The 14,038-nt window shown below is 40.8% G+C and overlaps 1 protein-coding gene across 1 annotated transcript in view; it reads right to left on the bottom strand.

Annotated features, from left to right (window-relative positions):
* Positions 1–14,038, bottom strand: part of LOC117518848 (cAMP-specific 3',5'-cyclic phosphodiesterase 4D-like) — a 166,908-nt gene that overhangs the window by 61,488 nt on the left and 91,382 nt on the right. The window contains exons 4-6 of the mRNA XM_034180090.1: positions 13,300–13,373; positions 13,170–13,219; positions 11,224–11,336 (exon numbers count right to left, since the gene is read on the bottom strand). Coding sequence (XP_034035981.1) covers positions 11,224–11,336; positions 13,170–13,219; positions 13,300–13,373 — 237 coding nt within the window. The remainder of the gene's footprint in view (positions 1–11,223; positions 11,337–13,169; positions 13,220–13,299; positions 13,374–14,038) is intronic.

Genomic DNA, 14,038 nt, shown 5'->3' with positions numbered 1-14,038 from the left:
TAGCATACTGGCATAGTATGGTACTATGCTTCTTATTCTTAACTCATCTTACTAGCAATAGAACAGGTCTTGGCCTCACTCGCGGCTAGTGATCACCTTAGTATTCTCTCTCTTTCCCTTTCGATTAACTGCTGGTGAACCATACCTTTGGTGCTGTTTTTCCAGCTGACTAATTCTGCTCTTTTTCTCTCTGTCCGAGGCACTGATGACAACGCACGAGGCTGACAGCTGCACACCACTGGGTGCTAGAATGACTATGAAATGCCTTGGTTGAAGTCATTTCAACCAAGTACACTACAGACTACAGTACACTGCAGTCTGCTTTTGTAATATACTTTGACATGGTGACAGGCCCACTGACGATGTGATGGATGGATGCTGGCTCTGCACCCCAGGGTGCTGGATGACCCCTTGCTTGCAGTGCAATTGTGTGGTCTTCTCAATAATGCACTTTCTTTTTGATGCTACGCTGATTTTTAGTTTCCTGTTTCTTCAACTTTGTAAAACATCTGTGCAAACCTTGTCACTGTTAGAATGGCCTTAGCAGTGGGTCACCCATCTGAGTCTGGTTTGCTTGAGGTTTCTTCCTCAACATCATCAGAGGGAGTTTTCTTTTCCACTGTCAACTGTATGCTTGCGCTAGGGGTTGATAAGGTTAGACCTTACTTGTGTGAAGCACCTTGAGGCACCTTTGTTATGATTTGGTGCTATATAAATGAAATAAATTGAAACTGAAATGAAATTGAATTATATACGCGACAGTCAATTTTGAATTGTTACATTAACAATTCAATGCATATGATCTCATTCAAAATAGTAAATAACACTATTTGTGTTGAACAATTTAGTACTCTAATGCTGCTGCTTAGCTTTTGTTTGAGCTGGTTGCTTGGGGTCCCCTCAGTGAATTCAGTACAGATCTGCAGTGGGATTTTACACCAGATTCCCTTCTTGACGCAACTCCATTTCGACACGGAGAAACACACAACACCCCTGGTGATCCCAAATTGTCTCCCAACCAAGTACTAATGAGAGCCCACTCTGCTTCGCTTCTGAGATCTGTCAGGATCAGGTCTACAAAAAGAGGCATGGCTGCCAGTTAATACTTAAAAAAATTAACTAACACTACTACTATAGAGTTGATTTAACACTTTTGCCTGGGCTATATGCACTCACTGCAGTATTCATTCTCGCTATGCACAACTTATATATGATATGTACTCTGCATAGTAAATTTTGCAGTGTTAAATTAACACTGCAACAAATGCAAATGATGCCTTTCAAAATAGTGTAAATCAACTTCATTCAGGTTGATTAAATAAATTTAACATTCCAACAGATCTAATTTAATACCATTTTGAATGGGACCATATGCACTCGCTGCAGTATTAATTTAACACTGCAAAATATAATTTGTATAAATGACAATATATTCCTGCTGCTAAAAAGGAAAACACAGCTGCAGAATTAATTTCTCTTCACAAGCATATAACAGCTGCTCCTCTGAGCATGCATGTCTTTTACCTTTTTAAAATAAATAAATAAATAAAATAAACAAATCTGTCTACTGACCCCATGCACAGACACACAAACTGTCAACATTCAGCCTTTTTTGTAGAAGTTGTCCTGGGTCAGATCACACAAGCGCCCCTCACAGCATTCCACTCCCTGCAAAGCCTGCACTCCCGCACAATAAATCTCAGTGCAAACAAGGCAAGCCAGCAGCGCTCCCTGACGCTCACCTGTCTAAATGTCCAACACAGACACAACCTGCGAGCTGACGCAGACATGTCGACCCACGCACGTTGATTTTAGAGGATGCTAAAATCCGAGCCGAGCAGCTGATGATGTGGCTTGGTGAGGGGCAGGCTGCAAACTACTCGATCAGTTCTGCCCCGTGCTCAGGCGGGGAGGATTGTACTGTACGCACATAGAAGTCTGATTTGACATAAAAGGTATTATATAGGTATTAAAGGCACTGCGCTGCGGTGGTTTGAATCATATTTGTCTAATAGATTACAGTTTGTTCATGTAAATGGGGAATCTTCTTCACAGACTAAAGTTAATTATGGAGTTCCACAAGGTTCTGTGCTAGGACCAATTTTATTCACTTTATACATGCTTCCCTTGGGCAGTATTATTAGACGGTATTGCTTAAATTTTCATTGTTACGCAGATGATACCCAGCTTTATCTATCCATGAAGCCAGAGGGTACACACCAATTAGCTAAACTGCAGGATTGTCTTACAGACATAAAGACATGGATGACCTCTAATTTCCTGCTTTTAAACTCAGATAAAACTGAAGTTATTGTACTTGGCCCCACAAATCTTAGAAGCATGGTGTCTAACCAGATCGTTACTCTGGATGGCATTTCCCTGATCTCTAGTAATACTGTGAGAAATCTTGGAGTTATTTTTGATCAGGATATGTCATTCAAAGCGCATATTAAACAAATATGTAGGACTGCTGTTTTGCATTTACGCAATATCTCTAAAATCAGAAAGGTCTTGTCTCAGAGTGATGCTGAAAAACTAATTCATGCATTTATTTCCTCTAGGCTGGACTATTGTAATTCATTATTATCAGGTTGTCCTAAAAGTTCCCTAAAAAGCCTTCAGTTTGTTCAGAATGCTGCAGCTAGAGTACTGACGGGGACTAGCAGGAGAGAGCATATCTCACCCGTGTTGGCCTCTCTTCATTGGCTTCCTGTTAATTCTAGAATAGAATTTAAAATTCTTCTTCTTACTTATAAGGTTTTGAATAATCAGGTCCCATCTTATCTTAGGGACCTCGTAGTACCATATTACCCCATTAGAGCGCTTCGCTCTCAGACTGCAGGCTTACTTGTAGTTCCTAGGGTTTGTAAGAGTAGAATGGGAGGCAGAGCCTTCAGCTTTCAGGCTCCTCTCCTGTGGAACCAGCTCCCAATTCAGATCAGGGAGACAGATACCCTCTCTACTTTTAAGATTAGGCTTAAAACTTTCCTTTTCGCTAAGGCTTATAGTTAGGGCTGGATCGGGTGACCCTGGACCATCCCTTGGTTATGTTGCTTTAGACGTAGACTGTGGGGGGGTTCCCATGATGCACTGTTTCTTTCTTTTTTTGCTCCGTATGCATCACTCTGCATTTAATCATTAGTGATCGATCTCTGCCCCCCTTCTCGGCATGTCTTTTTCCTGGTTCTTTCCCTCAGCCCCAACCAGTCTCAGCAGAAGACTGCCCCTCCCTGAGCCTGGTTCTGCTGGAGGTTTCTTCCTGTTAAAAGGGAGTTTTTCCTTCCCACTGTGGCCAAGTGCTTGCTCATAGGGGGTCGTTTTGACCGTTGGGGTTTTTCATGGTTATTGTATGGCCTTGCCTTGCAATATGGAGCGCCTTGGGGCAACTGTTTGTTGTGATTTGGCGCTATATAAGAAAAAAGTTGATTGATTGATTGATAAAAGTTCCCAGAGCCCCTTGTGTTGTCGGGTAGATGGTGGGGTTGTAGGGAGAGGGGAGGGTGGGGCGGGGAGGTGGGTGATGTGGTGGAACATCGAGAGGGGAGAAAGGACGCAACTGCAGTCATTCATCCAACTAATGTCACACATTCAGCAGGAAAACATAAAGAGGGAGAAAGAGAGGAGTGAGTGCGGGAGAGGCTGTGACAAGTGATTCGCCTGGCTTCAGGGGCTGGGTGGGGGAGAGGAATCTGGTTGGCTGACAATGAGATGGGGGAGGTCTGAGCCAGGAGCAGCAGTGAGCCGCCAGACAGCAGACAGAAGCAGCGACGGACAGATGTGAATGATCTGTGGAGGGAGACGCCATTCATGGAGCTGTGTGTAATGATGCGTTTAGGTTATGCGAGTTTGAAAAACAAAACAAAACAAACCTGTAATTAAACATCTCATTAAATGGTGATGCGTGATGCTAAAAGAACAAATATATAATACTGAACACTCCTTAGGCTCACAGGTGTTTCTGTATACAGTTGTATGTAAAAGTTTGGGCACCCCTGATGATTTCCATGATTTTCCTTTATAAATCATTGGTTGTTTAGATCAGCAAATTCAGTTAAATATATCATATAGCAGACAAACACAGTGATATTTGAGAAGTGAAACAAAATTTATAGGATTTATAGAAAGTGCGCAATAATTCTTTAAACAAAATTAGGCAGGTGCATAAATTTGGGCACCTGAACAGAAAAAATACGTCAATATTTAGTAGATCCTCCTTTTGCAGAAATAACAGCCTCTAAATGCTTCCTATAGCTTTCAGTGAGAGTCTGGATTCTGGTTAAAGGTATTTTGGACCATTCTTCTTTACAAAACATCTCAGGTTTGTTAGTTTCTGAGCATAAAATCACACCACAGATTTTCAATAGTATTCACGTCTGGGGAGTGAAATGGCCATTCCAGAATGTTGTACTTGTTCCTCTGCATGAATGCCTTAGTAGATTTTGATCAGTGTTTAGGGTCATTGTCTTGTTGAAAGATCCAGCCCCGGTGCAACTTCAACTTTGTCACTCATTCATGAACACTGTTCTCAAGAATCTGCTGATATTGACTGGAATCCATGTGACCCTCAACTTGAACAAGATTCCCAGTACCTGCACTGGCCACACAGTCCCACAGCATGATGGAACCACCTCCAAATTTTACTGTATGTAGCAAGTGTTTTTCTTGGAATGCTGTGTTCTTTTTCAGCCATGCATACCGCCCCTTGTTATGTCCAAATATCTCAATTTTAGTTTCGTCAGTCCACAGCACCTTATTCCAAAATGAAGCTGGCTTGTCCAAATGTGCTTTAGCATACCTCAAGTGACTCTGTTTGTGGCGAGTACGCAGAAAAAGCTTCCTCTGTATTATAGTATCATACAGCATCTCTTTGTGTAAAGTACGCTGTATAGTTGAACGATGCACAGAGACACTATCTACAGCAAGATCATGCTGTAGGTTTTTGGAGCAGGTCTGTGGGTTGACTATCACTGTTCTCACCATCCTTCGCTTCATCTTATCTGAGATTTTTCTTGGCCTGGCACTTCAGGCCGTAACTCGTACTGTGCCTGTGGTCTTCCATTTCCTCACTATGTTCCTCACAGTGGAAACTGACAGCTGAAATCTCTTAGATAGCTTTTTGTATCCTTCCCCTAAAGCATGATGTTGAACAGTCTTTGTTTTCATGTCATTTGAGAAGTGTTTAGAGGCTCCCATATTGCCACTCATTAAAAGAGATGCAAAGAGGGGAAACATTTGCAAATGGCCACCTTAAATACCCTTTCTCATGATTGGATTCATCTGTGTGAGAAGGTCAAGGGTCAATGAGCTTACAAAGCCAATTTTGTGTTCCAATAATTTGTGCTAAATGTATTCAAATCAATAAAATGACAGGGGTGCCCAAATTTATGCACCTGCCTAATTTTGTTTAAATAATTATTGCACACTTTCTGTAAATACTAGAAACTTCATTCCACTTCTAAAATATCAGTGTGTTCGTCTCCTATATGATATATTTAACTGAAATTTCTGATGCAAACAACCAATGATTTATAAAGGAAAATCATGAAAATTATCAGGGGTGCCCAAACCTTTGCATACAACTGTATATTTGGAGGTAAAGTGGCACAGGGGCAAAGTTGACAGGAGGCGAAGTGCCTAGCTTCCACAGATAACTATGTTAATAACATGGATAGCTATAAAGTCAGAGAAAGCTAACGAAAGCTAGCTAAAATCAAACAAATCAATTTAGCTAGTAATGAAATATTAGCTAAAGTCAGAGAAAGCTAATGAAAGCTAGTTAAAATCACAAACAAAAAAGAAGCAGCAGCTCAGAATGTAGAAGATCCTCAAGACTGAGGTCAGAGAAAGTTGTGAGGAAAAAAAAAAAAAAAAAACTGATGCAGTTTAATATGTCAGAAAGCATAAAAATAATCAATCAATCAATCAATTTTTTTATATAGCGCCAAATCACAACAAACAGTTGCCCCAAGGCGCTTTATATTGTAAGGCAAGGCCATACAATAGTTATTTAAAACCCCAACGGTCAAAACGACCCCCTGTGAGCAAGCACTTGGCTACAGTGGGAAGGAAAAACTCCCTTTTAACAGGAAGAAACCTCCAGCAGAACCAGGCTCAGGGAGGGGCAGTCTTCTGCTGGGACTGGTTGGGGCTGAGGGAGAGAACCAGGAAAAAGACATGCTGTGGAGGAGAGCAGAGATCGATCACTAATGATTAAATGCAGAGTGGTGCATACAGAGCAAAAAGAGAAAGAAACAGTGCATCATGGGAACCCCCCAGCAGTCTACGTCTATAGCAGCATAACTAAGGGATGGTTCAGGGTCACCTGATCCAGCCCTAACTATAAGCTTTAGCAAAAAGGAAAGTTTTAAGCCTAATCTTAAAATTAGAGAGGGTGTCTGTCTCCCTGATCTGAATTGGGAGCTGGTTCCACAGGAGAGGAGCCTGAAAGCTGAAGGCTCTGCCTCCCATTCTACTCTTACAAACCCTAGGAACTACAAGTAAGCCTGCAGTCTGAGAGCGAAGCGCTCTATTGGGGTGATATGGTACTACGAGGTCCCTAAGATAAGATGGGACCTGATTATTCAAAACCTTATAAGTAAGAAGAAGAATTTTAAATTCTATTCTAGAATTAACAGGAAGCCAATGAAGAGAGGCCAATATGGGTGAGATATGCTCTCTCCTTCTAGTCCCCGTCAGTACTCTAGCTGCAGCATTTTGAATTAACTGAAGGCTTTTTAGGGAACTTTTAGGACAACCTGATAATAATGAATTACAATAGTCCAGCCTAGAGGAAATAAATGCATGAATTAGTTTTTCAGCATCACTCTGAGACAAGACCTTTCTGATTTTAGAGATATTGCGTAAATGCAAAAAAGCAGTCCTACGTATTTGTTTAATATGCGCTTTGAATGACATATCCTGATCAAAAATGACTCCAAGATTTCTCACAGTATTACTAGAGGTCAGGGTAATGCCAGCCAGAGTAAGGATCTGGTTAGACACCATGTTTCTAAGATTTGTGGGGCCAAGTACAATAACTTCAGTTTTATCTGAGTTTAAAAGCAGGAAATTAGAGGTCATCCATGTCTTTATGTCTGTAAGACAATCCTGCAGTTTAGCTAATTGGTGTGTGTCCTCTGGCTTCATGGATAGATAAATCTGGGTATCATCTGCGTAACAATGAAAATTTAAGCAATACCGTCTAATAATACTGCCTAAGGGAAGCATGTATAAAGTGAATAAAATTGGTCCTAGCACAGAACCTTGTGGAACTCCATAATTAACTTTAGTCTGTGAAGAAGATTCCCCATTTACATGAACAAATTGTAATCTATTAGACAAATATGATTCAAACCACCGCAGCGCAGTGCCTTTAATACCTATGGCATGCTCTAATCTCTGTAATAAAATTTTATGGTCAACAGTATCAAAAGCAGCACTGAGGTCTAACAGAACAAGCACAGAGATGAGTCCACTGTCCGAGGCTATAAGAAGATCATTTGTAACCTTCACTAATGCTGTTTCTGTGCTATGATGAATTCTAAAACCTGACTGAAACTCTTCAAATAGACCATTCCTCTGCAGATGATCAGTTAGCTGTTTTACAACTACCCTTTCAAGAATTTTTGAGAGAAAAGGAAGGTTGGAGATTGGCCTATAATTAGCTAAGATAGCTGGGTCAAGTGATGGCTTTTTAAGTAATGGTTTAATTACTGCCACCTTAAAAGCCTGTGGTACATAGCCAACTAACAAAGATAGATTGATCATATTTAAGATCGAAGCATTAAATAATGGTAGGGCTTCCTTGAGCAGCCTGGTAGGAATGGGGTCTAATAAACATGTTGATGGTTTGGATGAAGTAACTAATGAAAATAACTCAGACAGAACAATCGGAGAGAAAGAGTCTAACCAAATACCGGCATCACTGAAAGCAGCCAAAGATAACGATACGTCTTTGGGATGGTTATGAGTAATTTTTTCTCTAATAGTTAAAATTTTGTTAGCAAAGAAAGTCATGAAGTCATTACTAGTTAAAGTTAATGGAATACTCAGCTCAATAGAGCTCTGACTCTTTGTCAGCCTGGCTACAGTGCTGAAAAGAAACCTGGGGTTGTTCTTATTTTCTTCAATTAGTGATGAGTAGAAAGATGTCCTAGCTTTACAGAGGGCTTCTTTATAGAGCAACAGACTCTTTTTCCAGGCTAAGTGAAGATCTTCTAAATTAGTGAGACGCCATTTCCTCTCCAACTTACGGGTTATCTGCTTTAAGCTACGAGTTTGTGAGTTATACCATGGAGTCAGACACTTCTGATTTAAAGCTCTCTTTTTCAGAGGAGCTACAGCATCCAAAGTTGTCTTCAATGAGGATGTAAAACTATTGACGAGATACTCTATCTCCCTTACAGAGTTTAGGTAGCTACTCTGCACTGTGTTGGTATATGGCATTAGAGAACATAAAGAAGGAATCATATCCTTAAACCTAGTTACAGCGCTTTCTGAAAGACTTCTAGTGTAATGAAACTTATTCCCCACTGCTGGGTAGTCCATCAGAGTAAATGTAAATGTTATTAAGAAATGATCAGACAGAAGGGAGTTTTCAGGGAATACTGTTAAGTCTTCTATTTCCATACCATAAGTCAGAACAAGATCTAAGATATGATTAAAGTGGTGGGTGGACTCATTTACTTTTTGAGCAAAGCCAATAGAGTCTAATAATAGATTAAATGCAGTGTTGAGGCTGTCATTCTCAGCATCTGTGTGGATGTTAAAATCGCCCACTATAATTATCTTATCTGAGCTAAGCACTAAGTCAGACAAAAGGTCTGAAAATTCACAGAGAAACTCACAGTAACGACCAGGTGGACGATAGATAATAACAAATAAAACTGGTTTTTGGGACTTCCAATTTGGATGGACAAGACTAAGAGACAAGCTTTCAAATTAATTAAAGCTCTGTCTGGGTTTTTGATTAATTAATAAGCTGGAATGGAAGATTGCTGCTAATCCTCCGCCCCGGCCCGTGCTACGAGCATTCTGACAGTTAGTGTGACTCGGGGGTGTTGACTCATTTAAACTAACATATTCATCCTGCTGTAACCAGGTTTCTGTTAGGCAGAATAAATCAATATGTTGATCAATTATTATATCATTTACCAACAGGGACTTAGAAGAGAGAGACCTAATGTTTAATAGACCACATTTAACTGTTTTAGTCTGTGGTGCAGTTGAAGGTGCTATATTATTTTTTCTTTTTGAATTTTTATGCTTAAATAGATTTTTGCTGGTTATTGGTGGTCTGGGAGCAGGCACCGTCTCTACGGGGATGGGGTAATGAGGGGATGGCAGGGGGAGAGAAGCTGCAGAGAGGTGTGTAAGACTACAACTCTGCTTCCTGGTCCCAACCCTGGATAGTCACGGTTTGGAGGATTTAAGAAAATTGGCCAGATTTCTAGAAATGAGAGCTGCTCCATCCAAAGTGGGGTGGATGCCGTCTCTCCTAACAAGACCAGGTTTTCCCCAGAAGCTTTGCCAATTATCTATGAAGCCCACCTCATTTTTTGGACACCACTCAGACAGCCAGCAATTCAAGGAGAACATGCGGCTAAACATGTCACTCCCGGTCCGATTGGGGAGGGGCCCAGAGAAAACTACAGAGTCCGACATTGTTTTTGCAAAGTTACACACCGATTTAATGTTAATTTTAGTGACCTCCGATTGGCGTAACCGGGTGTCATTACTGCCGACGTGAATTACAATCTTACCAAATTTACGCTTAGCCTTAGCCAGCAGTTTCAAATTTCCTTCAATGTCGCCTGCTCTGGCCCCCGGAAAGACTATGGTTGCTGGTGTCGCTAACTTCACATTTCTCAAAACAGAGTCGCCAATAACCAGAGTTTGATCCTCGGTGGGTGTGTCGTCGAGTGGGGAAAAACGGTTAGAGATGTGAACGGGTTGGCGGTGTACACGGGGCTTCTGTTTAGGGCTACGCTTCCTCCTCACAGTCACCCAGTCAGCCTGCTTTCCTGGCTGCTCGGGATCTGCCAGGGGGGAACTAACGGCGGCTAAGCTACCTTGGTCCGCACTGACTACAGGGGCCTGGCTAGCTGTAGAATTTTCCACGGTGCGGAGCCGAGTCTCCAATTCGCCCAGCCTGGCCTCCAAAGCTACGAATAAGCTACACTTATTACAAGTACCGTTACTGCTAAAGGAGGCCGAGGAATAACTAAACATTTCACACCCAGAGCAGAAAAGTGCAGGAGAGACAGGAGAAGCCGCCATGCTAAATCGGCTAAGAGCTAGTAGCTACGCTAACCTAGCGGATTCCTAAAAACACGCAAAGTGAATAATGTGTAAATAATTTAGAGGTGATTCAGCAGAAGGAGTGCTTTAGTTAAGGCACGTAAAGATTACACTGGGAAACAAATCGTAATCTAGATAACTAGATCAATCTAACTGCGCAGATTAAACAGCTAACAGATACAGAAAAACACCGCTGTGCTCCGGAACAGGAAGTGATACAATACCGCAGTGAGAGCCAACCACCAGTAGAGGCAAGCAGTCAACAGTAAATAACTAAAACATTGTTCAGAAGCTTTAAAAAAACTGTCCCAACCAATTTAAATGTGATTTGCTGCATGTCAAGAATATACTAGTAACCTTTTTGTGATATTGTGCAGACTTTCAATAATCATTTCAATAACAATCAATAATAATTTTTGATCCAGACAACCAATAATTTATAAAGGAAAATTATGAAAATTATCAGGGGTACCCAAACTTTTGTATACAACTGTAAATGTGGTTACTGATTTATTTTTTATTTTTTTACAATCGTGTTAGTAAATCACCAAATTTGAAAAACAATGAAAAAGTAACATATGAAAGAAAGTCAAATACTATAATGGTAAATCTTCAGATGTGCAGCCTTTAATATAACAAACATATTTTGTGGCATATTCACACTGCAGCTGAATATATCCTAAAACTCAGATTTTCCTCCTTGCGTGTTAATTAGTTCCATATTCCATGAAAGTGAAGTTGAAATTATGTTATTATGCTGTAAATTGTGGCATGTTCTGATCATTATTGACAGTTTACACTCAGATGTAAACAGCTTGTGAGGAGATGCAGATATAAATTGCCATTTTTGCAAAGTTGTGATGGGAAGACTGAACACAGCTTTACTGAGCCGCGTGTATGAAGACAGGCTGGATGTTTTCTCACCTTATTTGAAGCCATCTCACTGACTGAGTGTCTTGTCTGCAGTGTCTCCAGCTGGTCCAGACACCAGTCGAGCTCTTCCAGTGTCTCCATTGCCAGCTTCTGGTAGGGCTCCTCTGAAAGGTCAGAGGTCACAGGTTAGAACTGTATTAAGATACAAAAATGACCATGTCTTACTATTAAACCAGTGAGAAAAAAGTAGCTTAGTGCCAAATCTTTGGTGTTCTAATGGGCAACTACTCAGGCAGACCGCTGGTCCATTCTTGCCTTCTGAAGGTAGCCATGTGCCACAGTCAGGTGTAACATGAGCATTGCCTTGGCCTTTTCCATGCTGAGGTCCTCAGCATATGCAAATATACTGCATCTATGGCCATAACATGACACCACCTAATGTGTGACAAGCTGCTCCTGTATACTGATTTGTATGAGGTACTGTCTGATCGAAACTCCGAAGCAGAAGGTGTCAGTAATGCACCATTAAGCTGGATCCCATCTGCCATAAAACAAGAAGTAGATTTGAAAGTGAAGAAACTGCTGGCTCTTAGAGAACAAAACTAATGAATCGTGCTGCCAAACTGAAAAACCATCTCTTGAATATAGAGACAGAAATATAATCTGTATAATATAATGCATAATATAAATACACCATACTCCCAAATACTCCCAACACCATAGTAGGAGAAACATGCCCATATCATGATGCTTGCACCACCATGCTTCACTGTCTTCACTGTGAACTGTGGCTTGAATTCAGAGTTTGGGGGTCATCTCACAAACTGTCTGCGGCCCTTGGACCCAAAAAGAACAATTTTACTCTCACCAGTCCACAAAATATTCCTCCATTTCTCTTTAGGCCACTTGATGTGTTCTTTGGCAAATTGTAACCTCTTCTGCACATGTCTTTTATTTAACAGAGGGACTTTGCGGGGGATTCTTGCAAATAAATTAGCTTCACACAGGCGTCTTCTAACTGTCACAGCACTTACAGGTAACTCCAGACTGTCTTTGATCATCCTGGGGCTGATCAATGGGTGAGCCTTTGCCATTCTGGTTATTCTTCTATCCATTTTGATGGTTGTTTTCCATTTTCTTCCATGCGTCTCTGGTTTTTTTTGTCCATTTTAAAGCATTGGCGATCGTTGTAGATGAACAGCCTATAATTTTTTGCACCTGCGTATGTTTTCCCCTCTCCAATCAACTTTTTAATCAAACTACGCTGTTCTTCTGAACAATGTCTTGAACGTCCCATTTTCCTCAGGCTTTCAAAGAGAAAAGCATGTTCAAAAGGTGCTGGCTTCATCCTTAAATAGGGGACACCTGATTCACACCTGTTTGTTCCACAAAACTGACGAAGTCACTGACTGAATGCCACACTACTATTATTGTGAACGCCCCCTTTTCTACTTTTTTTTACTAATAGCCCAATTTCATAGCCTTAAGAGTGTGCATATCATGAATGCTTGGTCTTGTTGGATTTGTGAGAATCTACTGAATCTACTGGTACCTTGTTTCCCATGTAACAATAAGAAATATACTCAAAACCTGGATTAATCTTTTTAGTCACATAGCACTACTACTATTCTGAACACTACTGTATATGGACTGCATTTATAGAGTGCTTTTCCATCTGCATCAGAAGCGCTTTGGACTGCATTTATAGAGTGCTTTTCCATCTGCATCAGAAGCTCAAAGCGCTTCATTGTATGTATGTATGTATATGTACAATGACAATAACACACACACACACACACACACACACACACACACACACACACACACACACACACACACACACACACACACACACACACAAAAGCACTGAGTTCATCGAAAGACATCACAAAGCCAACTACACTTTGAATATTTTTGAGACAAACACACTTATCATTCAAGTAAACATGTTGTATACCTGGCTAAACGTGACGTCACAAGTAGATGTCAAAACATACCTGCGAGACATTGTTTACACATGGAGGGTTGGTTACTGTTTGGGGGCCGCCTGAAAAAAGCAACAGTAGTTGTGAGCAAAAAGGCAACAATATAATGTGTCAGCCACCCAGACGGTTTTCTTGTTCTTACTTGTTGCTCACACGATCTTGTAGATGTGTCAGGACAGCAAAGTTACTTCTCACTGTTCGAAGGCTGGCAAGAACCTATAAAGAAGGAACAAGATGATCTAATTACAATGACACTAGACCAGGAAATACTCCGAGTGCAGCTCTGCACTGAAGCAGATGATGCTTAAAAATAGAAATCCAACATGGAATAAAGTAAAATAAATAAATACATAAATATAGATTTCTGACAAAAAGTTTGAATTTTAATAAAACAGAGAAAAGTTTCAAGGTTCCAGTCCAAGCAACAAATTCACCCACCCACGCACACACAATCCCTTTAGGGTTATACAGCTTTTAAAGTGCCAAATTTTCAACATTCTGATTTGTAAACTGCTTGTAATCATTTGACCTTTAAAAGGGCTCACACTTGAAGTGTGTTCTTGTTGTGGTCTGCTCTCTGCCTCTGATGTACTGTGCAGGCTGTGACATCAACATGACCTCAATCAAGAGTAGAATTCAACTCCCCCAGAGTTCTGAATTGCACCAGAGTTTGTCGTTATATCACACACCATGGTGAGGTATAACGACAACAAACCCTGGTTTAGTCCTAAACTCAGACATATGAAGCTGCAGAAAGAGGAGGCTTTCACAAGTGGGGACAAGGTCAGGTTTGGGAAGCTAAACGGCTTTATGCTGAGAAACTCAACATCAGTTCTCAGCCAATGACTCTACTTCTGTCTGGAAAGGACTCAAGGCCACCT

Source organism: Thalassophryne amazonica, chromosome 10 (assembly GCF_902500255.1).
Source record: "Thalassophryne amazonica chromosome 10, fThaAma1.1, whole genome shotgun sequence".
NCBI classification, from domain to species: domain Eukaryota; kingdom Metazoa; phylum Chordata; class Actinopteri; order Batrachoidiformes; family Batrachoididae; genus Thalassophryne; species Thalassophryne amazonica.
The sequence above is the reverse complement of the archived record's forward strand: the minus strand, read 5'-3'. Positions and strand labels throughout refer to the sequence as shown.